Here is a 24672-nt window from a genome sequence, read left to right on the forward strand (position 1 = left end):
CTGGTTTGAATCCCCAGTACCACAAGCAAAGCAAGAACAGCAGAATTGCTGTTCACACTTTATGCTGATGTTGAGCCCCAGTGGGTACCACTTGTGTGGGGAGCAACAGGAGACCAATGACATAATATGATTTTTCTAGAGAGAAGATCCATTCCAAGAAAGAGTAACAAATACATTTATTCTAGAGTGCCCAAACCCATTTGAATTCATAGATTCTCAGATTATAATCACAAACTGGGTTACTTTTGGCTATATATATTGCCTAATGGAACCCAGTCATGCTACCCACCTTGCCATGTGGGCAGCAGCACCTAGCATTTGATAAACAAATATGTGATGGGGAGGTGGAAAAGACGACAAAATGGAGCTGTAGGTACATGCACTATGGATAGAGGTGGAACTGGAGATGAGACAGTAGTGACAGTTGAGAGAGAGGACAGGGTTGACAGTGAAACAAGTCATTGCCCAGTAGGGCCAGAGGAATAGTGTGCAGCAGCCTGGAACTTATGAAGGTACAGATACAGCCCTTGAACACACAGACCAACTGTGGGATTGCCCTGGGCAGCGATGGAAGCCCAAGACGAGGAAAGTTTCACAATCTGGATTTGAGTTCCTTGAAGTACCACCATGGCCTGAGATGCTACTGTAGGCCATGATAGTGTTGATGGTTCATGCTGCTGCCCCGGGCTGCAATGAAGCCTGAGATCCATGTGGATATTTAAGGTCTATGTGGCTGACTGAACCCATGCGGATGTCCGTGGACTGTACTGCTGCCGGAGGTCATACTGATTTGAGTGGTTCTTGCTGCCACTGAGGGCCATGTCTGGGTCTATGGTCCTGCTGTGGCTTTGGTCTGTGTTGATGCCTGTGGCCCATGTTATCACCAAAGGCCATGTTGATGTCTGTGGTCCGGATGGCCTTGGAAGGCATTGTCTGGATCCATGGTCCTACTGTGGCTGGGGACATGTTTATGGTCTGTGCTGTCACCAGAAACCATGTAGAAACTCATGAACTGTGTTCCCTGCTGACTGTAAAGAGCAAGGGACCTACTGCATATACACAGCTGAGAAAGAGGGACATGGAAGGCTTCTGTGACAAACCCCCTCATCACCCAACAACACGCCCCCCAACAAAAAAGTAACAGCTTAAGCAGGAAGCATTGAAGACAACTCTGTGATAAGGATGCTGAAATGTAACTCTCCATAACTGATGGCTTCTGCTGAGGGTGTGGGTGTGGGAGGGGAATGACCCACCTCTATTTAAGGGGCAGGCCACTGAGAATTTGATCATGCTCCAGTGAGTATATAGATAATACAAACTGGACTTGTTGTTTTCATTATTTTTCTATTTAAAAATTGGGGGAGTACAAGGGGGGCAGACATGGAAGGCCTGCGAAGTGAGTATGATCAAGGTGTATGATGTGAAATTCCCAAAGAATTAATAAAATGTTAAGTTAATAAATAAGAAGTTAACAACACCGTTTTCCTTTCCAATAATGTGAAGTTATATCAAGTTATGTAGAAAGCCCCTGTTTCAGAAGAACATTATCTCTTTAAAAGTAAGAGGAGGAATCCCTTCCTGTCTATGGAGATATGTGTGCTGATAAGATCTCTATGGATTGTGTAGAATGACAGATACCATAACATATATATTAATATATATATATTAAAATTTGTTCTTTGAGAATTTAATACATGTATGAAATATATTTTGATTGAATTTACCCCCTAATCCCTCTTCCAAGTCCTCTCAGATTTTCCTCGCTATGTCCTCTTCCCAGCTTCATGACCTTTTATTTATTTATTCTTAAGACTCCATTGAGCCTAATTAATGCCACCCATGTCCATGTGGGTATAGGACCATCCTCTGGCACATGGCCACACTTCTTTAGAAAATGACTCTCCATCAGCATCCATCAAATGTCAATAATTATTCAGGTAAAGTTCTTGTGCCCCTCCCTCTTTCATGCAGGAATACGAATTGGCTTGACCCTGTACAGATTTTGTACAGGCAATCATGGCTGCTATGAGTTCATGAGTACAGCAGTTCTGTTATGTACATGAAGATAACTCTCTCTTCCTAGCCTTCCTGACTCCTGTCTCTTACAATCTACAATCTACAATCTACAATCTACAATCTGTTTACCTCCTCTTCTGTGACATTCCCTAAGTTTTATGGGGAATGCATGTCATATAAACATCCCATTTATGAATGAGTACACACATATTTATTTTCTGCACTTTGGCCAGTTGTGAGTCTCTGTATTAACTACTGTTAGTGAAAAAGAAACTTCTCTGATGAAGAATAAGAGTGTAAGCCTCTATTGCTGAAGACACCACATACTTTGGTCACCAGATGGGAAAATCAAGCTATTAGTGATTTGGAAGCTTTCTTCTTTCTAGCTTGTGTTCATAGTACCAGAAGATGCTGCAAGGCTGCTGGAAGATGAAAATTATCACCATTTTTACCCAGCTGTGAACCTTGTGAGATAGAATAAATGAATGGCCTAGCAACAGATGCTCCTGGGTGCAATACATCACAGATGTTATGGGGACAACCGAGCCCTTCCTGACTGGATTTAAGACCTGTGGTATAGAAGGAAATTCATGCCTGATCCTTTAAATCTATTAATCTAGGCTCTAGGAGAGAATATACTTCTATTTTTTCATTGAATAAATAAACTGCTTACTTTTGGTATTCTTACAAACATTTATAAAATATTAGTGGTCAGAAGCTATGTGGGAAGTTCTTGAATTCTCACTTGGCAGTGCTGGTGTGGTTTCCACTTACAAAATAAAATGCCTCACTCATGAATAATAAATTGTTCTTGTCATCTACTGTGAAAAAGTGTCTGTCCTGTTCTCTGTGTTCATTGAGTCAGGTTACCAACTGTGTAGCTTTTTCAGACTGAATACCTCCACAGGTTGAGAAATTCCTAATATTTTCTGTTTACAGCCCTGTGTCTCATTTCCTTGTTGCATTTAGAGAATATGGAGATGTTTGTCTATTGAATCTACACCATGTGAACTATTTTGCTTTTGTATTCTTCTCCATGGATGAAAAAAGGTGTAAAATGTTCTTTTTTCCAAGTTAAATACTATTACAATTGAACCCTAAAACTGATCTACTCAGTCAGAGATTGCGAGCGCGCACCCGTGTGTGTGTGTGTGTGTGTGTGTGTGTGTGTGTGTGTGTGTGTGTATGTGTGTGTAGACAGTGCTGGTGCCCAAGGAGGTCTGAAGCATCAGATCTCTTGGAACCAAGTTGCAGGGAGTTGTGAGCTACCCATTGTCAGGTGTTGGGAACCAATTCAGGTTCTCTGAAGAGGCAGTATGTGGTCTTAAGACAAGAACATCTCTCCAGATGTTGAGCCATCTCTTCAGCCACACCTTACTTATTGACTGATTTTGAAACAGGATCTCCCTTGGAGCTTGGAGCTCACCAATTTGCCTAGACTAGTTGTACAGTGATCTCTAGTAGCCCCCTCTCCCTCTCCAGCATTGGAGTACAGATACGTGCCCTTATTACATTCATGCTGGCAATCCAAACTTAGGTTCTCACGCTTGTACAATAAGCACTTTATGGACTGAGCCATTTCATTAGCCCCTGCTAATGTTTTTGTGAATCTTCTCTTGCAAAATATTGCAGTGATGCATTTGAACTGGCCCATAGGTTTATCATATTTTTTTAGATGCTTTAAATTGAGAGAAATGGTGATGACATATTGAACCTCTACCAGATAGATACAAAGTGCCACAAAATGTGGCTATGTACTTCAATACACATTATAAATAAAACAGCTTCTAGAATAATATGATTGTAAATATCATTTACATGGGGATAATATAAATTTCATGTGCTCTGTGAACTTATTTACATTATCCATACTATTCAACATTATTAATTAAATATAGATAAGGTATCACCATGGCACAGTTTAGTATGAAATTCTGGAATCTTGAGTAAAAATGAAAAAACCCTAACTGGCTCTAGTGGCACATCCCTAGTTATTCCAGCATTTGAGAGGCTGAAGTAGCATCCTAAGTTCCAGGCCAGCCTGGGCTACATAGTATGCCCTGTTTTCAAACCCAAAAAGCAAAATAAAACCAAAGAACAAACAAACAAAAACTCACAAACAAACATATAAAGATAAAAATATCAAAACATGTATGGAAACAATCATTTCAAACGCTGATTCCACCTTCTTCAAGTTCATTGATGTTTATCTCTCTTTGGTGGACTTAAGCTTATTTGCAGAGAAAGGACAGAGTGCTGATGATGGCAACAGTACTTGTATTTAAGAGACACCACAAGGATCAGCTGTACTTGTCTGAGCATAGGACTGTTCCAGACCCCCTGAACGAAGATGTCAGTTTGGAGGGCTGGTTAATCTATGGGGCCTCTGATAGTGGAATAATATTTATCCTTAGTACATGAATAGACTTTGAGAACCCATTTCACATAGAGGGATACTCTCTCAGCCTAGATACTCAGGGGAGAGCCTAGGCCCTGCTCCAAATGATTTGACAGAATTTGAAGATCCCCCATGGAAGGCCTCACCCTCCCTAGGGAGCAGAAAGGGGGTGGAATGGGATTGGTGGGGGCAGGGGAGGAGGGGAGGGAGAAAGAACTGGGAACAACATGTAAATGAAGCTTGTTTCTAATTTAAATAAAAAAAGGAAAAGGGAAACAAAAGGTCTTCGCCTTTCTCATCTTCCCAAAAACTCCACAAGAGATGCTACTCAAGCTCCAATATTGAATCTTTTTTTTTTTTTTTTTTTTTTTTTTTTTTTTTTTTTGTTCATTTCACAGGTACATCAGCTGCACACACACACTGGGTCTTTTTACTCACTTCTCAAGTTTGGGTTTTCCTTTTGCATTATCTGTTTTTTTTTTTTTGTTTTTTTTTTTTCCATCCCAATCCAGGGTCTTATGTAGCTCTGGCTGACCTCAACATTCTTCTGTAGTCTCCTCTCCTGTCTGCACCTGACTGAGTATTTTCCACTCTGTTTTATGTTCATTCTGATTTTATTTTCCTTGCTGATTCTGTCCTCTCTTTAGGACTGTCTTTTCATGTGCTCACTCTCTTTATGCTTTCAACACCGACTTGTGATTTCCTTACATTCATCTCCTGTGAACACTGCAGATCAGATTTTACTTATTTCTGTTGTTCCAGAAAGTCTTCCCTTAGCATTCCTGGTTTTGTTTTGAGCTTTTCTTCAATAAAATTAGTTTCTATGTGAGTTTAAAAAATTGTTAGCTTTATTTTCTTGTCACAATTTATTCCTGTTCCATGTTTCTTTCTCGGATATTTTTTTAATACATCCTATGCTTTTTCTCATCTCTTTTATCCTTCTGTTTGATTTTAGAATGTTACTATGGTGTATGATCACCTTGGGTCAGCTCCCATCTTTTCTCTTGACCATTTATCTGTAGTATTTGTTTGGAGAAAGGCCCACATGTTCCCTGTCAGCAGGAATGACTCAGGATATACAGAAACATTCCCCACAAACTCTCCACTCCGGGTTGAGCCAGGCAGGTTTCATGATTCTAATCTGCATTCCATTAAGCTCTCAGGTGACACCCACACACTTTGAAGCTTGAAACTTGCTGCTCTGTGACACAGATTACATCTTCAGCCTGAAGATGAGGCGTTTTCCTCCTCTGCTCTCCTGTTGTTGGAACACTGGAGCTCACAGAACAAAAGGTCTCACTCAGGCTTTTCTGAAAGCACAGTAGAGTTGAGTGATCTGTGGTCATCCACACCCACTTCCTCTCTTCTGTGAAAACAGGCCCAGGGAAAGCTTTATTGCCATCTTCCCATGCAGTTGTTCTTGCTGGAGCAAGAAGCAAGAGGACCATAGGTTTTGTCCTCCAGGGAATGGCACTGCAATGGTTTAGTGTGCATGAGATGTAGGAGTAGAAGGCTCTGCTGGCATACTCACAGGGACTTCCCAGGCCTGAGAGTTCAATTGACACAAGATGGATTTCAGGGGTAAGAATAAGGAAAGAGGAAACACAGGCAGTCACTCACATACTGGTTTGGACTGGCAATGCCAAATTCTGAAGAAGCAAGTGAGTTATGTGGAAAGCTTAAGGAATGAATGATTTTTCACAGATGTTTGTGGAATCCTCATAGTGTCAGTGTGTCATGCTTGAGGACAAGGATGCTGCATATTCCCCATGAAGACTCCATCTCCTGATTTGAGGGTCAACAGGAAGGTCAGAGTGACCTTGTACCTGCATTCTTTTCAGGGCCTTTAATCTCAGTATTCTACACGTGAGAGAAAAGCTTATTTTATCCCTTCTGAGAATTGCCCAGATAAATAGTAAAACATCTGTATTCCTGTCACACCCTGGAGGTGTGGATACTGTAGGTCTGTTGTGGGATCTAGTAATGCTCTCTAAATACCCTCTGGGGTTCTGATGCTGACGACAGGGGAATAACACTTTGAGAACCCATCTTGGACACCAAGGCTCTTGTCTTGGTCTCTGCTGCTCTTGATGTGTCCTTTCTAATTGCCCTGCTCACACCTCACCACTTTCTTTGACCTCACTGTATCTCTCCTATGTTGTAGGTTATGCCCTGGGATTTTTAAAAATGAAGTTTAGATTACCATTTCTCATTATTTGGGTAGTGTCTTGTATTACAGTGCCATTTTCTCTTTTTGTTTGTTTGTGTTTTTCAGATGAGGTATAGCCCAGGGCAACATTTTTCAGATATTGTTTCAATGTGTAGGCCAAGCTGGCCTTGAACTTGGTATCCTACTACCTCAGTCTCGGAAGTGCTGAGATTATAGATTTGTTCCTTTATCCTGGGGTTGCTTTCCCATTAAATAAGTCTGAATTTCACTCTTTCGCTTAAAAAAAAATCCTTTCATATATTTATTCCAAAAAATAAAAAATTAAGCAGGTGATATCTCAAATAAATTCTGACTGTCTTGCAAAATTCTGCTCACTCTTATTTCCAATGTCATTACTAAAAACAGTTATTTTAAGTTCATTTGTAAATTTTCATACCCTCTGGCATTTCCTGTGGTCTGAAAACACAGTGTGTGTAACATAAGGTATTTCCATGAAACCGGATGGGCATTTACACCCTGCTTGCCTTGTTTTCCTTGTTCCCAAACTTTAGTTAGTTTTTTTTTTTTTTTTTGATTTTTGACTTTGTGCAGATTTAGTGAAATAATGTTTCTTTAATAATCTGTATGATTTTGAAACTTACTGGGATTTCCTTTCTGTGAGAACAATCTATTTTATAAATATTATCGAAACATTTTGGGCTGAAAATATATAGTTATGTATCTACAATGTATTCTTTTCACTTCCTATTTATTTTCATTGCCATATATTAATTTAAGTATTATTTAAATATCTCTGCATGCTACTTATTTGCTCTCATTGAAGAAGCCGAATTTCTCCACATCTTGACTATTGTCATGGCGATGATATTTTTGTTTGACTAACAATTAGTGTTATTATTACCCATTGCCTGTGGGTAATAACAACCCTGGAATTAGCTAATTTTTACTGAGGTATAATGTACTTGTGGAAAGGGCACACACCACCAACTCCAGACATAGAGGATACTAGGGAAGAGAAGTTCCCATGGAAAAATGTGTGCAGGAATAATCAAAGTCATAAAAATCATGATTTAGGAAAGGGCCTGGACTGGACTCTGAAAATGAAAACATCTTTCGTTAGGACATGTGGTCCACTTCACACTGGACATAGATCAGGGAGAATACATCTTCAGCCTATGGCTGCAGGAAGGAAGAACTTTTCTGAGTCTGATAAATAAGGTAAATTATAACTATCTAGTCTTCAACTCCCTCAGAGACCCGAGAAGGAACTAATATTAACTGAGTAGGCAGGAAGTGTGAGAAAGTGACTTACAAAAAATGTGAGAAATGGCAGAAACAGGTGGCTGAGGACAGTCTCTGAAGTTTCTCTGCAACATTGGGGCATCCATCTTTGGCCTACAGGCAGTGAATATCTGACAGACTTTTTTATGAAGCAGGATTTTTGAAGGATTATCCCACTTTGTCTTGACAAGGTTTTCAGTCACTCTCTTTTGTGTCCTGCTTGTCCAATTTGGACAGCCTACTGTCAGCAGTCAAGGCAAGGGCACTTTCTTGCCCAGAGGCTTACTTTTGCCACAAAGAAAGTAAACTCCATGTGGAATTTCTTCAGTGCCCATCATCTTCTCTGAAGTAGATTGGTGCTGACAGAAGCAAACAAGTCTCATTGCCATAAAAAACCCTATGTTTTTAAGACATCTGAAATGTCATATTCTGTAGATCCCTGAAGTGTTTGAAGATGACCTGTCTATCTAAAATATATCTCTGTTTGACCTTGAAAACATACCTAATGTGACTACAGGTTTAATTGTAGTAGGTGACTAATTATTAACCTGCATTTCCTTATTATCCTAAACATTTGGGAATAAATAATAACTTTCAAGGATTAGAAATTTGCATTACATTGTTAAATGTGCTGTATAGGTACAATACCTTGAACAAGATTAGAAATATATGGACAGTATGTTTTAACCAAATTAATCTCAAATTTGTACACAATATACAGAAGTCCAAGCCAGTGTAAAATATTTAAAACTAGTAATTGCTTTTTAAAAGTAGATTCAGTAATCTACCTTTTTATCTTATATCTATATCCTCTTTTTTTTCTTCTCAGAGTAGATTCAATAATCTACCCTTTTAAGCTGGGCGTTGGTGGCGCACGCCTTTAATCCCAGCACTCGGGAGGCAGAGGCAGGTGGATCTCTATGAGTTCGAGGCCAGCCTGGTCTCCAGAGCGAGTGCCAGGATAGGCTCCAAAGCTACACAGAGAAACCCTGTCTCAAAAAACCAAAAAAAAAAAAAAAAAAAAAAATCTACCCTTTTATCCTAGCATATCTATTTTCCCTTTTTTCTTTTCAAAACAAGTACCCTGATTCTAATCTCCTTTGTTTAGCTTTTTTTCTGACCATTACCAATAACAATTTGTAACCAATCCCCTAAACAATGACAAATATCCATAACACATTGAAAAACTAAAAACCACCCACTTTACCTCTTGGGAATATGGCATTGTGTTCTTACATTTACATCCAGCTGTCTGGTGGGTGACAGCATCTTTAGGGGTTCCTGAAAAGAAAAATTTGGGTTAAATGTAAGTCCTGGGAGAGGTAGCTGTGTCATTTGCTTTCCAGCCTCTGTGTAATGGGAAAGGTCAGGGTTTGTCTCAAATCCTGGCTAGTGTAGTCTATGAGGCTGGATCATCTCAGTTAGCCACATCGAAATTGTTCTGAATGGTCCAAAGTCCATCTTTAGGTGCTGTTTTTCAGTTTAGTGGTGTTATCGTCATTGTGGGATTCCATCTTCCTTTTGAAAACTTCAGAGATTACATTAGGTCAGATTGTTTCTTTTCTTGGCAATTTTTTCCCAGGTAGCTCTCCCTTCTTCTTTGGATGTTTATTGTCCAAAGGTCTTAAATTCTTCAAGATTCTTGTTTTTATTTTCCCAAAAAGACCAAATCAAGACCCTTCCCTAACCCTAACTTGGGGCATTTCCCTTTTAGCAAAATATATTTGATCAAATGAAAAGCATTCATTAATCTTATAAGTTAGTTTAGATTGAATGGTTAAGCTGTTTGATGAACTGTGACCTCTTCCAATAAAGAGGTCTCTTGATCAAATTTGATCTTTCAGTTGCTCTGGGAAGGAGTTTCTCTTATGGTGACAGGGAACCACTGAATTGAATTTAGCATAGGGGCCTTCAAGAAGCCCCTCAAGGAGTTTCCCAATGTCAAAGGGTTACCTTTAATGCCCCTTGTTGATCTACATTCATTAGTCCACTTCCTCCCTTTGCCACACCTTCTGCATAATCCATAAAGGAAGAGCATTCTGTTTGGATTATGCTAAGAAAAAACATTGTTTCTAGGAATTCACTGTTTATAGTCTCTTTTACAGTGATCTTGTTTGCCACAACTGAAACACTTGACATTTCAATTTTTCTTCAAACCTTTGGAAATCACCTCTCCTATCCATGCATCATCATGGTCATGAGATTAAATATTGATTGTATCTCAGATCCATTTTTCCAAAGGTGCTGACCTTGCCTTTAAAGGACTAATTATCCTTTTGCATTGTGCATTAGCATTTTCAAAAGTCAGAGATTCAATTATTATTTGTCTAGCTTATGAATTTTATATCATTCTATTTACTGCTGAAGTCAAGCTTTGTAAAAAAAAAATCAGTGAAGGCTTTCTTAGGGCTCTGTATAACTTGAGTAAATGATTCAATTTTCTTTCCTTCTTCTCCAATTTTGTCCCAAACATTCAAAGCTGCTGTATGACATAAATACAAGACATGGTCATCATATAGAGATTGCCTTTCTATAGTAGCATATCCTTCTCCAAGAAGTTGATCTTGGTAGATTTCCATACCTCTAAATTAACTTCATTGTTCAGTGGTCTTAGCCTCTTCTTTGAACCAGGCACTCCATTGTAATTGAGGACAAGGATCTAAAGCAGCTTTAACCAAGTATCTCCAGTCTCTAGTGATAATACTATTACAAAGTTGACCACGAGTTTAGCATCTGCTTCACAAATGGTGAATGCATGCTACACGAGGCTATTGTTTCCTTGAATCTCCTTAGATCTATCATTGCCACAGGAGTTCAATAGAGGCTCTTACAGATACTCTATCATTAGGCAATTCCTGTAAGGTTACTGGATATATTGAGATTGGTTGTTTGAACACCTTAGGCTGGGGACAGGAGAGATGACTCAGATGTTAAGAGCACTTGCTGATCTTCTAGAGGTCCTGAGTTCAATTCCCAGAAACCACATGGTGGTTCACAACTATCTGTAATAAGATCTGGTACCCTCTTCTGGCCTGCAGGCATATAGCACAGGATCACCAGCCTACAATCCATACAACCAGAGAAGCTTGGAAACAAGGAGGACCCTAAGAGAGACATACATGGTACCCTGGAGAAGGGGAAAAGGACAAGATATCCTGAGAAAATTGGGAACATGGAGGAAAGGGAGAGGGAGTTAGGAAAAAGAGAAGGGGAGAAGAGCAAGGGAGAGGAGGACATGAGGGATCAGGAAGATTGAGTTGGGGGAAGAATAGAGGAGAGCAAGATAAGAGATACCATAATAGAGGGAGCCATTATAGGTTTAAAGAGAAATCTGGCACTAGGGAAATGTCCAGAGATCTATAAGGATAACACCAACTAACAATCTAAGCAATAGTGGAGAGGCTACCTTAAATGCTCTTCCCTGATAATGAGATTGATGACTACCTTATATGCCATTCTAGTGCCTTCATCCAGTAGCTGATGGAAGCAGAAGCAGACACCCACAGCTAAACACTAAGATGAACTCTTGGAATCCAGTTGCAGAGAGGGAGGAGCAATGAGCAAAGGGGTCAAGACCAGACTGGAGAAACACACAGAAACAGCTGACCTGAACAAGGGAGAGCTCATGGACCCCAGACTGATAGCTGGGAAACCAGCATAGACTGACCCAGACCCTCTGAATGTGGGTGTTAATTAGGAGTCCTGGACAATCTATGGGGCCTCTAATAGTGGATCAGTATTTATCTCTAGTATATGAATGGACTTTGGGTGCCCAATCTACACAGAGGGATACTCTCTCAGCCTAGACACACGGGGGAGGGCCTAGGCCTTGCTCCAAATGATATGACAGACTTTTAAGATTCCTCATGGAAGGCCTCACACTCCATGGGGAGCAGAAAGGGGATGGGATAGGGGGTTGGTGGGGGGCAGGGGAGGAGGGGAAGGAAAGGGAACTGGGATTGTCATGTAAAACAAGCTTGTTTCTAAGTTAAATTTAAAAAGGAAAAAAAATAAAACAAGCAGAAAGAAATGTTACAATTCAACCAAAATGAAGTTTTACAAAATAGCATGGCCTTTGCAAGCAGTTACCTTCCAAGACTAAAAACCTGAAAGAAAACCTTAGGCTGTTCCTCTCTTATAAAGCAACACTGACTTGGTTTTCCTTTAAATTCCTCTGTCTGTGTTTAAATATCTCTATGATCACTTTTATTAAGTTTTTCTAAGGCTTGTATCTTGACACTCATACAAAACAACTTTTTAAGAGATAAACCAAGAATTATCAAAGCAACAAGGATTATCAAGTTGATAATTAGCAGTATGTCAATCCTGGTTAAGCTGATTATCCCTTTATTTAATTGTTCCAATTTTAAACCATCCATTATGTAATCATACAGAGACCTAACTCTTTCCATTGTAATATTTTTCCCATTTTTCACTGTGGAAAAAAGCTCTCTTTTGTAACTAATTCCTCCCTTTAAGAATTCCCAATTTTCTCACCAAATCTGCCAGTTATGGAGATGTGAAGCTGACTGTTGCTGCATAGAACAGTAAAAGCCTGACCTGATTTCAAGGCAGTTTCCTAGTTTGGCAGCAGCTGGAGAAGTGGGTCTAGGGAAAGCTCCCCCCACCCCCAGAGTAGAAAGAAAAACCTAGCCAGTAGGGTGGAGACTCCAGTCTCAAGTGGATCTGGCCTATGCTGGTGGCTGCAAAGCCACAGGCAAATGGCTTTTTCATGAATTCAGACCCCAAAAGTTGGGCGCCAGATGTTGCACGAATTCTAAATGTTCTTAATAATAAAAATTCAGAGTTAGACATTGGGGTTAATGCTGAAGATCAGAGAAGCAAAGCGGCCAGCCACTACAGAGTTTTTTTTCTCTCTACTAATGCTCAGACCAAAGGGGCGTTCCTGTCCTCAGACAGCCTGCCTAGACTGCATCTGTCTCTATGAAATTTCAGACTGCACTGAACTCCTCTCTCCTCCTACCTTTATATTCCTCTCTAGTGCTGGGATTAAAGGCGTGACACTCCAAGTGCTGGGATCACCTTTGTGTGATATCATTTCTTGTTTAAACTGGATCAATTTTGTGTAGTTCAGGGTGGCCTTGAACTCACAGAGATCTGTCTGCCTCTGTCTCCCCATTGCTGAGATTAAAGGTGTGTGCTACCAATGCCTGGCCTCTATGGCTAACTAGTGTTGCTGCTGGGATTAAGGGTGTGTGCCACCACTGCCTGGCCCCTATGGTTAACAAGTGTAGCTAGCTTTGCACTCTGGTTTTCAGGCAAGCTTTATTTGTTAGATGATAAACAAAATATCACGACAGAACTCTGAGTTACTGAGTCACATATATGCTCTATGAGATTAATAACACGGTTTTCTTTTTCAGAGAAAGTGAGTGAAACAGAGAAGTGTGCTCAAAATTAGGTAACCCTTCAAACATTTGGACTCTTAGGATAAGAATTTCTGTGACTGATATCAACTGTAATGATGTTCATTTTTAAATTTCTTATTTTCCTTCTAGAAAAAGGAAAGATCTGGGCATGGGAGCTGGAAGCTTTCTATCTAGAGTCTTGAATTACCTGCCTTGTTTCCCACCATTGCCCAAACGGTTCTTTCTTCTGATCAGACTCTCTCCCTCCAGATCACAGTCTCTTCCACACCTCCCTTCTTCCTGTTTACAGGATCATTCAGTCTTTGCTTTCATCTCTTTCTGAGAGTGCTACTGTGCTGTCAAATCTCTCATGTAAGGGGAGCTTATTATTCCTCATGGACATTAAAAGGAGTGATGCTCTAAGTTTGTTCTCTAGAATGTTCTCCTCCTAGGGGCCAAATTATGGCCCCTTGAGTAATCATATCAAATATGAGGTTGATTCCAAGTTCTTCAGGGAGCGACTCTCTAAGGAACATGGCTGGAGCCATCTAATGCTATAAAGTCAGCATGGAATCATTGAGTCAAACTACCAGTAAGTGGGTTTTGATCAGTGTTAAAACTGCTGATAATGTATGAAAGTCGTAGAGACAGTCATGAGGTAAGAAAGAGCAGCCTCTGCTTCTGCTGTGTGTCTGTTAGAGGGTTTCCTTCACAGTTCTTACCACTGATGGCTAGAGATGCTGTGAAAGAGACACCTCGGTGTTCAGGGCTTCCCATGTAGAGTCCAGTTGTTTAAATCATCAGTAGAATTGTTTTGATGTCTGTTCATGTTTTTTTCTTTCTTTTTTGAGAGGTAAGTAGACAATGATTTCAGGAATAAGTACTTTGCACACATTACCCATCAAATCCTAGACATTTCTTTTTTCTAAAACTTATGTATTTATGTATGGTGTATGTATGTATGTATGTATGTATGTATGTATGTATGTATGTATGTATGTATTTTACATCCCGGTCACAGTTTCCCCTTTCTCCTCTCCTCCCAATTCCACCCCAACTCCTCTTTGTTCCCATCCCCTTATCCAACTCTCCTCCATTTCTGTTTAGAAAAGGGCAGTCTCCCATGAGTATCTAGTATCAAGTTGCTGTAAGACTAATATGTATCTTCCCATATATTAAGGCTGGGCAAGGTGAACCAGTATGAGGAGTAGGGCCCAAAAGCCAGTAAAAGAGTTGGAGGCTGTCTCTGTTCCCTCTGTTAGGAGTCCCACAGAAGACCTACATAACTGTAGCATACATACAGGGTGCCTAGGTCAGTCACATGCAGCCTTCCTGGTTGTCAGTTCAGTCTCTGTGAGCTCTGACTGGGTCACTCTGTCAGTTCCAACCCTTACTGTTCTCAGTGGGAAGGCTGAAGTTTAAGGAAAGTCCTGCCTGTTTGTGACTACCTGCTGGAGAGTTATTTAAGATATTATGGTCTTTTAATAATTGAGTGACCATTCATGATATTTTTTCCTACCCATGACAGGTTTTTTTTTCTTGTGAAATTTTGGTTTTTTAAAAATATGTATTCTTGCTTTTCATTTGCCATAGGAACTTCACATTTATGAAGTACATAGCCATATTTGTATAGTTGTATACAATGCATAAGGCTCAGGTTAGGACAGTTGGCATTATGTTGCCTCAGATATTTATCTCTTTTTAGGAAAAGATTTATGTGCCTCCTCTCTCTCTCTCTCTCTCTCTCTCTCTCTCTCTCTCTCTCTCTCTCTCTCTCTCTCTCTCTGTGTGTGTGTGTGTGTGTTCACATGAGTGAAGGTGAGGCCAGGGAAGCCAGAAGGTATTTGATTCCCCAGAGCTGGAGTTATAGGTGGCCGTGAGCCTCTTGATGTGGATGCTGGAAACTAAACTCAGGTCCTCTGTAAGAGTAGCAAGCACTTTTAACCACTAAGTCATCTCTTCAGCCTTCCAACACTTTTTCATTTTGCTTTGCTCTGGGAACATTTCAAATCTTTACTAGTTGTTTTGAAATATACAGTGAGTTGTTGTCAGTTACAGGCTTCCTACTGTTATTAAAGATACATTTATTCCATAAAGAGTTTTTACTGAGTACCATAAAGGTTTCCCATTTAAAACTTTTAAAGAAACTTTTGAAATTATAATGTGATCACATAATTTCTCTTTTCCCTTCCTCCCTCCAGCTCTTTCTTCTCTTTAAAAAACATGGCCTCTTTTTCTTTAACTGCTGTTACACACATTTGCATAGGTGTGTATTCCTAAATACACTAAATACAACTGCTCAAACTGTGTAATGTTACAATGTAGTCAGTTTCATATACTTAGAGCTCAGTATACATTGTTGTATTTGTCTCTTGGGAAGGACTTTGAGGTTAGCAGAGTCTGTTTTTTCCTATTTGGGGAGACTTCAAAGCTAAGTGTGTGTGAGCATTCAGGCATTTGGCATGGATATGTAAACATGGTCCAAATCAAGAATAAATGAACTTGTTCTCCACTGTTTGCTAATGCTTTCCAGATCTTCAGTGAAAATAATAACATTTATGTCTGCTGCTGTCAGTGTCAATCTGTACTCCTGGCTTCCTCATCTCTCCTGGTGGATTTGCTCTGCATTTCAGAGCATCACATACAGGCCAGTAGGCTGCATTCTAGACCTCTGCTACATTTCAGGACCCCCTCCTGAATAGGACAAATCAGTCTTCTTGAATCTTTCTCTTCCTGAATTAGGGATTCTTGTATTGCAGCATCCTGAGGTTATTTTCTCCCCATCTCCCACATTCCATACCTTAAAACTTCCCAATTGTTTTCCCAATTGTAATATGTTTTGGTTCCACTTCAGTACATTTTATAGGTAAAGGTAAAAATCTAGATGTTTCTAAGTTCTTTACTCTCAAAATATTGTATTAATGTTTTTTATGAGCCAAGAACTGTTGTAGGCATTGTATGCAAGTAAACAAAATATTTGTTCTCTGTTCTGCTCTAGAGGAGTTAGGTTTTTCCTGTATGAAAAGAAATGCCAGTTGGTAATACCAGGGTAAAACAAAGGGAGAGTTATGGGCTGTGGGAGGGGTCTGTTTGATGTTGCATACTGGTCAAGGGGCAAGCCAATTTCATGCAGCATGATTAGCTTCTATTGATCTCTAGGTTCTAATGTATTTGTGGCCACACAGAACCTGGGGAGTGATGGTTAACCAGAACTTTCAGATCAATTAATATTTTTATGGATTTCTGCATGAAAAAGGAACTGGAGAGGGGGAAGAATGTGACAGAGAAGATTGAGTAGAAACTCTGAGATCACAAGTGCACAGTGACTCAAATGGGCTTAGAAAAAGTCACTAGGGTCATACGAAAGGTACTTGGACATCTATCCCTAAAAATGCCACATCTGGGTTCCTCCTAATAGAACCCAGTAGCACCAAGTCTTGGCAGAGATCTGAAACTGATTTAAATATTATGTGTATCACCTAATAAAAAATTTCAAATACACCTCCTTTGTGTGTTCCTGTAAAATGTTGAAGAGTTTTGAACTGTCAAAATATTCATTTAATTTTCTTTTTGAATGTAATAGATATTTTCAGTAAATATATAATTTTAAAAATTAAATACCAGGTTATAAACATTTTGAAGCTAACTTCAAAAATCTATTTGCTTTTTTATGTTACAGTTTTAGGTGCCTTAAATTTGTATTTATGTATGTTTAAGTAAAATAAATAACACCTACTGAGAGAACAACTAGAGTCATGTAATTTATGTTTACTTTAAATGATATTTAGTTTTTGAATTACTGTATTACTTGCAATAGAAAACTGACAATATTTTTATATATTTCAGAATACATTTTAAACCATAACCTTTTATTTCTTCTTTTACATTTGAATGATTGATTATTGCAAGCGTGTAGCAACTCTCCAAATTGACAATGGGCATTTTTGTGGGGACAGTCTCTTTTTTTATAGTTTGGCAGAATTCTTGCAATGAATGCAGGCTGGAGCTGAGATCATGATTTCTTTCTTACATTTTATGACCCTAAGAACAACATATGGCTCCAGTACTGCAACAAGGGGCCAGAATGACAGCTTTGTGGCTGGGTTCATCCTCTTGGGATTTTCTGCCTTTCCTGAACTCCAAAGGCAGATGTTTGGGGTTTTCTTGGTTATTTATCTGGTAACTCTTATAGGAAATGCCCTCATTATCACCATCATCTTCCTGGACCAGAGCCTGCACATTCCCATGTACCTGTTCCTGCAGAATTTATCTGTGGTAGAAATGAGTTTCAGTGCAGCCATCACACCTGAAATGCTGGTGGTCCTGACCACTGAGAAAGCAACCATTTCCTTTGGGGGCTGTTTTGCACAGATGTATTTCATTCTTCTCTTTGGTGGGACTGAGTGTTTTCTCCTGGGGGCAATGGCTTATGACCGATTTGCTGCAATCTGCCATCCTCTTTCCTACCCGGTGATTATGAACAAAAGGGTCTTCATGAAACTGGTGATGTTCTCATGGATATCTGGGATCATGGTAGCTACTGTGCAGACTTCATGGGTATTTAGCTTCCCCTACTGTGGCCACAGGGAAATTAACCATCTCTTCTGTGAGACTCCTCCAGTGCTAGAGCTTGCATGTGCAGACACGTTCCTGTTTGAAGTCTATGCCTTCACAGGCACCATTTTGATTGTCATGGTCCCCTTCCTGTTGATTCTCTTGTCTTACACCCGAATTCTCTTCACCATCTTGAAGATGCCATCCTCTACAGGGAGACAGAAGGCCTTTTCCACATGTGCCTCTCATCTCACATCTGTCACCCTCTTCTATGGCACTGCCAGTATAACCTATCTACAGCCCAAATCCAGGTACTCACCAGACACCAAGAAACTGATGTCATTGGCTTACACCCTGCTTACCCCTCTGCTCAATCCACTTATCTACAGCTTGAGAAACAAAGAGATGAAAAAGGCTGTGGTGAAATTGTGGCGAAGAAAAGTGGCTTTACACACAGCTTGATTTGTTGAGGCACTTGGTGTTTTTCTGTCATGCTATTGAACTTTATATGGATTTTGAAGGTGGTGAAAATAGAGTACATTTTCTGGTTAGAGAATGTTTTCTTTCTTGATATCTCCATGCTTGCAAATATGTCACATTATCCTTCTCTTTTAATACTGTAGACAATTGTTTTTGAGATGTATATGCTTCTCTAACAAATGATACACAGTTTATTGACCTACTTTCTATTATTGACATATAGATCATTACTAGAGTGTTGTAATTCTTCAATAAACATCTAGTTCTTCATGTTCATAAGCTTGGTGGTTTTATTTTTATGTGCTAGATTCTTCAAATAGTGACTGATGGAATGAATCATATTGTTACTACATATTTAAAATTTAAAATTGTATGTGTTTATTACTTATGTGCATGTAGGCTTGTGAGCATGCCATGATATATGTGGAGGCCACAGGCTCTTATCTAGGAAGTAGGTTTTACATATGATCATAAATGGAACATAGTGGGACCTCTTTCTTATCTTGCAAGAGGTCTATTTGGAGGTCCTAGCTGTTTTAAAGCAAATGGTGTTGGTTTTGTGTGGCTTGTGCTCCATGGCATCCTGTCTGGTTTCCTATAGCCTGATGGAGTTCCTATACACCATCAATATGAGCATCTGCCATGCTAGGCCAGGTGACTTGATGATCATGCAAGACTGTGACCTTCTATGCATTTCAGAAGATTCACAAATAAAACATTAGTCTTACCAGAGCCTTTCTTGGTCCTAAGTCTCTTAAACCCCTGAGAGTAAAGAAGGGGATATTGTGGGTCATGTCTTCACCAAAATTGTGGAGGACCCTGATGATAACCTCATGGACAGACTGCTTGTGCAATGTTCATACCAAGGCCTCCGTTTGACCCAGAAGCTGATAGACCAGGCCCAATGGCCCATGACTGAGAACTTCAGTGCCAAGTATATGTCCCTGTACGACAGAAAGATGAACCAGGCTGCCTTGCACCTTTGTTCTGACACCCTCAGCTTCTAGGCTGGTGAGGAAGAACCCAGCTAACTGTGCAGATGGAAAGATGCATTTACTGTGAAGTGGCATGCACGTCTCTTAAAAGATGAGTGAACTGAGATGGCAGCTGATGTGAGGAAGAGTAGATATGTGGTTCTGGGAGTCGAGGAGAGCTGATGGAAAGTTCAGGGCAGCACACTTGGTTCTGAAGAGCTTGTCTGCAGGGGGATCTGGCTGGAAAGGACAGTGGCAGGGGCAGGGACAGGACTAATGTCCAGGGCAGTTCACAGGATCCAGATTCCACTACCTAGAGCCTGCTCAAACACCAGAGGTTTTAGTCACATTTACATTCGGGCTCCTGACTGTCTGTTTTGCAATATCTGCCTTGAGGTCCTCTCTCAGTAATGTGAATGGTCTCTACTCTGAAGACTGCCATGACCTACCATGACCGCAAAGGCACACAGAACCTGCTGTGAAGGCACCAAGGAAGCTGGAGACCTGCCATGATTAACCTTCCTTGGCTGGCTTAGCCCATGCTGGTTTTGTTTGCTGTATCCTAGGCTGGGTTGTAGTGATCTTGTGGGGTGTCTCCTAGAATATGATACAGGAAGCACTGGCAAGTCTTAAAGCATTTACCACTTTATATGTTTTATATTCCTGGGAGCAATCAGGACCACCAAGTTAGATCTCATGCCCTATTTCCTTCTTTCCAGTGTGTTAACTGTTCATTCCTGCTTTCTATCCTTGGAAGTCTGTACTTTCTCTACATTTTCTTGTGGGGTCTCCTGTAACCCCAGGTGGCCTCAAATGTCATCTGTAGCTGGTTCTGATCCTTCCTCCTCCACCTCCACCACTCTTGGCTGAGTGTGTTTTTCACACTTATTTTAAGGTCTTTGATTCTCGTTTTACTTTGCCTGACTGTTCTATTCTATCTCTAGCTCCATCTTTCCTTATCTATGTTCCTAATCTGTATTCTGGACATTGTAGTTTGATTTTTAAAAACTAATCTCCTTTGCATACCATTAGTTGTTGGTTTATCCATTTTTATTGTTCTGTAATATTGTCTTTGAGTATTTATCATTTTTAGTTTTGTGATTTTATTTCATAAAATGGTTGTTCCATGAGTTTTTAGAAATTCTTAGCTCTTGGGCAAGGAAGATTGTTCAGTGTGTAAAAGGCATTGGCTACTAAGCCTGAAAACTGAGTTTGATCACCAAGACCCAGGAAAGAACTTATTGTAGCAAGTGGTTTCTCAACTTTCATGTGTGCAAAGTGGTATCATGTGCGCGTGCGCGCGCGTGCACACACACACACACACACACACACACACACACACACACACACACACGACACACTTGCATGCACAGGCTCTTATGTGCACACACACATAAAAACATATACTTAACTCTTTTTTTTTGTGACAGCTGTGTCTGCTTCCTATTACTTTCTTAAATACTCTTTATGTCTCCTTTAGTTTTCTCATTCTTTTCATCGTCTACTGTTCAATGCAATGTGCAATATCTTTGGGTCAACACCAATCTTTTCTCTTGATCATTTATCTGTGATGTTTGTTTGGAGAAAGGCCCCATATATTTCCTGCCATCAGGAATGACTCAGAATATACAGAAACATTCACCACAAAAGTCTCCACTCTGTGTTGAGCCAGGTAGGTTTCATGATTTCAATCTGAATTTCACTAAGCTCTCATGTGAAACCCACTTTGAAGCTTTAAACTTGCTGCTCTGTGACACAGATTACATCTTCAGACTGAGGATGAGGCGTTTTCCTCCTCTGCTCTCCTGTTGTTGGAACACTGGAGCTCACAGAACAAAAGGTCTCACTCAGGCTTTTCTGAAAGCACAGTAGAGTTGAGTGATCTGTGGTCATCCACACCCACTTCCTCTCTTCTGTGAAAACAGGCCCAGGGAAAGCTTTATTGCCATCTTCCCATGAAGTTGTTCTTGCTGGAGCAAGAAGCAAGAGGACCATAGGTTTTGTCCTCCAGGGAATGGCACTGCAATGGTTTAGTGTGCATGAGATGTAGGAGTAGAAGGCTCTGCTGGCATACTCACAGGGACTTCCCAGGCCTGAGAGTTCAATTGACACAAGATGGATTTCAGGGGTAAGAATAAGGAAAGAGGAAACACAGACAGTCACTCACATACTGGTTTGGACTGGCAATGCCAAATTCTGAAGAAGCAAGTGAGTTATGTGGAAAGCTTAAGGAATGAATGATTTTTCACAGATGTTTGTGGAATCCTCATAGTGTCAGTGTGTCATGCTTGAGGACAAGGATGCTGCATATTCCCCATGAAGACTCCATCTCCTGATTTGAGGGTCAACAGGAAGGTCAGAGTGACCTTGTACCTGCTGTTTTTTCAGGGCCTTTAATCTCAGTATTCTACATGTGAGAGAAAAGCTTATTTTATCCCTCCTGAGAATTGCCCAGACTAATAGTAACATCTGTGTTTTTTGTGTCACACCCTGGAGGTGTGGATACTGTAGGTCTGTTGTGGGATCTGGTAATGCACTCCTCTACATGCCCTCTGGGGTTCTGATGCTGATGACAGGGGAATAACACTTTGAGAACCCATCTTGGAGACCAAGACTCATGATCTATCTCCTTTGGCCTCCCTCCACCCACTGTCTTTGACCTCACAAAATATCTCCCATGTCATAAGTTATACCCTTGTTTTAAAATATGAAGCTTAGATTCTAGGTTTTGAAGCTTAGATATTTTTTTGGTGATGTTTATAAGAGGACAGATCTCCATCTCTCTCTTTCTATGTTTTTCATTTTTGTTTGTTGTATATTTTTCAGATGGGTTTTCATTGTGTAGCCCAAGATAACCTAGGACTTGGAATCCTTTTGCCTCTAGAATGCTGGAACTGCAGGTGTGTTCAACCATGCCCTTTCTATTAAAAACATTCAAACATTTTTCCTGGCTCACAAACCTTGTTTTAATTTATCACAAAAGAAATTCTGCAGGAAATGCGTTAAATAAATACAAACCACTTCTCAAAAGTCTCTGTTCTATCTTTTCCACTGCCATTCCCAGGAACAGTTCTTTCTAAGCTCATATGTGCCCTCTGACATTTCCTGTGCTCTAAAAACACTGGCTTGTGTACATGTTAATTGATTTTTTTTGAAAAAATAAAATTAGGGCAAGTGTTTACATCCTAGGCTTAGCTTTAGCTTTTTGACCTATGACTTTAGTTCTTCTTCTTTTTTTTTTTTTTTTTGAGTTTTGATTTGCTACAGTTTTCGTGGAATAGTGCTCTCATATAATTCCTAAGATTTTGGAATGTACAGAGATCACACATCACATTCCACACAGTATATATATTTAAATCTTTGTATATAGCTAAGCTATAGAATGGCTTTAAAGTGTTCCGAGGTCATAGTAGAGTTTTAAAGGTTTCAGAAGTAGGTGGATAGAAACCCAAGTAGAGCCTGTGTTGATAAGATAAAGACCAGAACAGCTGCAGATAAGAGCCTGAGGAAGTGGCAGATATCCTGGGCATAACAGGCTTAAGATGAGAGTTATGGAGTTGAGTTCAGGTACAGAGGTGGAAGGGGAAGCGCAGGATCAGAGACAGAATGGGTGGGTGGGTGGCTTGATGGTGGGTTCGCAGGAGCAAACAGGATGACTGGCATATAACAGTTGAATAGTGTGATGATATTTGGTTAATGATCTAACAAATAAAGCTTATCTGAAGATCAGAGAGCAAAGCTAGCCACAGTCAAAGAGGCCAGGCAGTGGTGGTACACACCTTTAATCCCAGCAGCCACACTAGTTAGCCACAGAAGCCAGGCAGTGATGGTATATACTTTTAATCCTAGCACTCAGGAGACAAATGCTGATGGATCTCTGTTAGCTTAAGGCCATCCTGAGCTACACAAAATTAATCCAATCTAAAAGAGGAACAAATCTCAAACACAGGTGACCTCAGCACTTGGGATCCCAGCACTAGGGAGGGATATAAGGCAGGAGGAGACAGGAGCTGAGGGAAGTCTGAGGTTTGGTGAAGACTGGTGCAGTATGAGGAGCAGTGCAGTCTGTAGATGCAATCTGAGGACAGGATAGCCCTTTAAGTCTGAGATAGAGGTGAGAGCTAGTGGTTGTCTGTTTTGCTTTTCTGGTCTTTAGCTTTAACCTCAATATCTGCCTTTGGGTTTTTATTATTTATGCTATAGTGTAGATTCCTGCAACAGTACAGGCTGAACAGTTGGGAATTCTCTGTCAGTGGGTCCTATATGATGACAGGTTAGTAGGGGCCACCTCCATCACAGTTTTAACTGTCCATCTCATTGTGGGGTCCAGATGAGGACAGGATACCCATTCCAAGTCTTGCACTTCTCATATCTATTGGGACTGATTTCTTTACATAATCTTAATATACTCATGTAATTCTACAGTATCAATTCCCCTAAATAAATTTATAGATTGGCATCTTATCTACTCCCGGGAATATCATTTATCAATCTGTGCTGTGTGACTGGTATTGGACAGATGGTGCCATTTACCTATGAAGTCAGGTGAATAGTCATGCCCCATGCTCAAAATGGAGCCAAATGCTGCTTGTAAGAAATATTGATCAAAACTCATAGGGATAAAGGTCTCTAATGGCAAGGTGCAGTCTGAGAATCCATTGTTTTATACAATATGGAGCAACTTAGAGCAGATTAACTTGGTCTCAACAGATATTCCGGGGTAAGAAAAATGGAAGTCTATGTTTTGCTGCTTCCTGTCCCTGAGGCATGTAACTGGTGTATGCTTGGACATGTCATTCCACTATAGTGATTAATTCAGGTGTGTGTGTGTGTGTGTGTGTGTGTGTGTGTGTGTGTGTGTGTGTGCGTGTGTGTGTGTGTGTGTGTGTCCTTGGAGTGGTTCATTTCACAGTTGACACATATCAGAGAGAACTCATCTCTGTTATACACAGTCTAATTGATGTAAGAAGGGAAGGCTTTCTTGGAATGAAAGATCCTCTCCAAAATCAGAGGTAAGAAGTAGGAAAGGAGAACTTTGGTGTACATCCCCTGACTTCTGGCAAGGCCCCACTTGCAGGCTTATGTAACTAACTATGTTTCCTTCAGAGTTGTGAACGGTGTCCCACTGCTCTAGCCAGCATTGTCAGAATCTTGAGTTCCTGGTTTATATATGCCCTATGAGATTAATAATAGTATTTCCCTTTTACAGAGAAAGTGACAGAAGCAGAGAAGTTCAGCTCAAAGCCATCCAAGTCAGTCAAGCATTCATGTCTGAGTTCAATTGTAACGAAATTTTTTGTAGAGCATTTCAGTTATTCCATTAGCTTCTATAATAGGTTGAAGCTCTGGTTGTGGGACATGCAGGGTTTCTACAGAATCATATATCTATCTGCCTTGCTTCCCACCATTGTATAGACTATGCATTCTGTC

General features: G+C 40.3%; 1 protein-coding gene across 1 annotated transcript; it reads left to right on the plus strand.

Moving 5' to 3' along the window:
- The first annotated feature begins 17269 nt into the window (after positions 1 to 17269).
- LOC100765215 (olfactory receptor 10A3) lies at positions 17270 to 18250 on the plus strand. The gene has a single exon (XM_027410338.1). The coding sequence runs from the start codon at positions 17270 to 17272 to the stop codon at positions 18248 to 18250; it is 981 nt and encodes a 326-aa protein (XP_027266139.1).
- The last annotated feature ends 6422 nt before the right edge of the window (positions 18251 to 24672 follow it).

This window comes from Cricetulus griseus, chromosome 3, assembly GCF_003668045.3.
Source record: "Cricetulus griseus strain 17A/GY chromosome 3, alternate assembly CriGri-PICRH-1.0, whole genome shotgun sequence".
In the NCBI taxonomy this organism is placed as follows: domain Eukaryota; kingdom Metazoa; phylum Chordata; class Mammalia; order Rodentia; family Cricetidae; genus Cricetulus; species Cricetulus griseus.

Coding starts and splice junctions, on each gene's coding strand:
- LOC100765215 (XM_027410338.1), top strand. CDS start 17,270: ATGACCCTAAGAACAACATATGGCTCCAGTACTGCAACAAGGGGCCAG.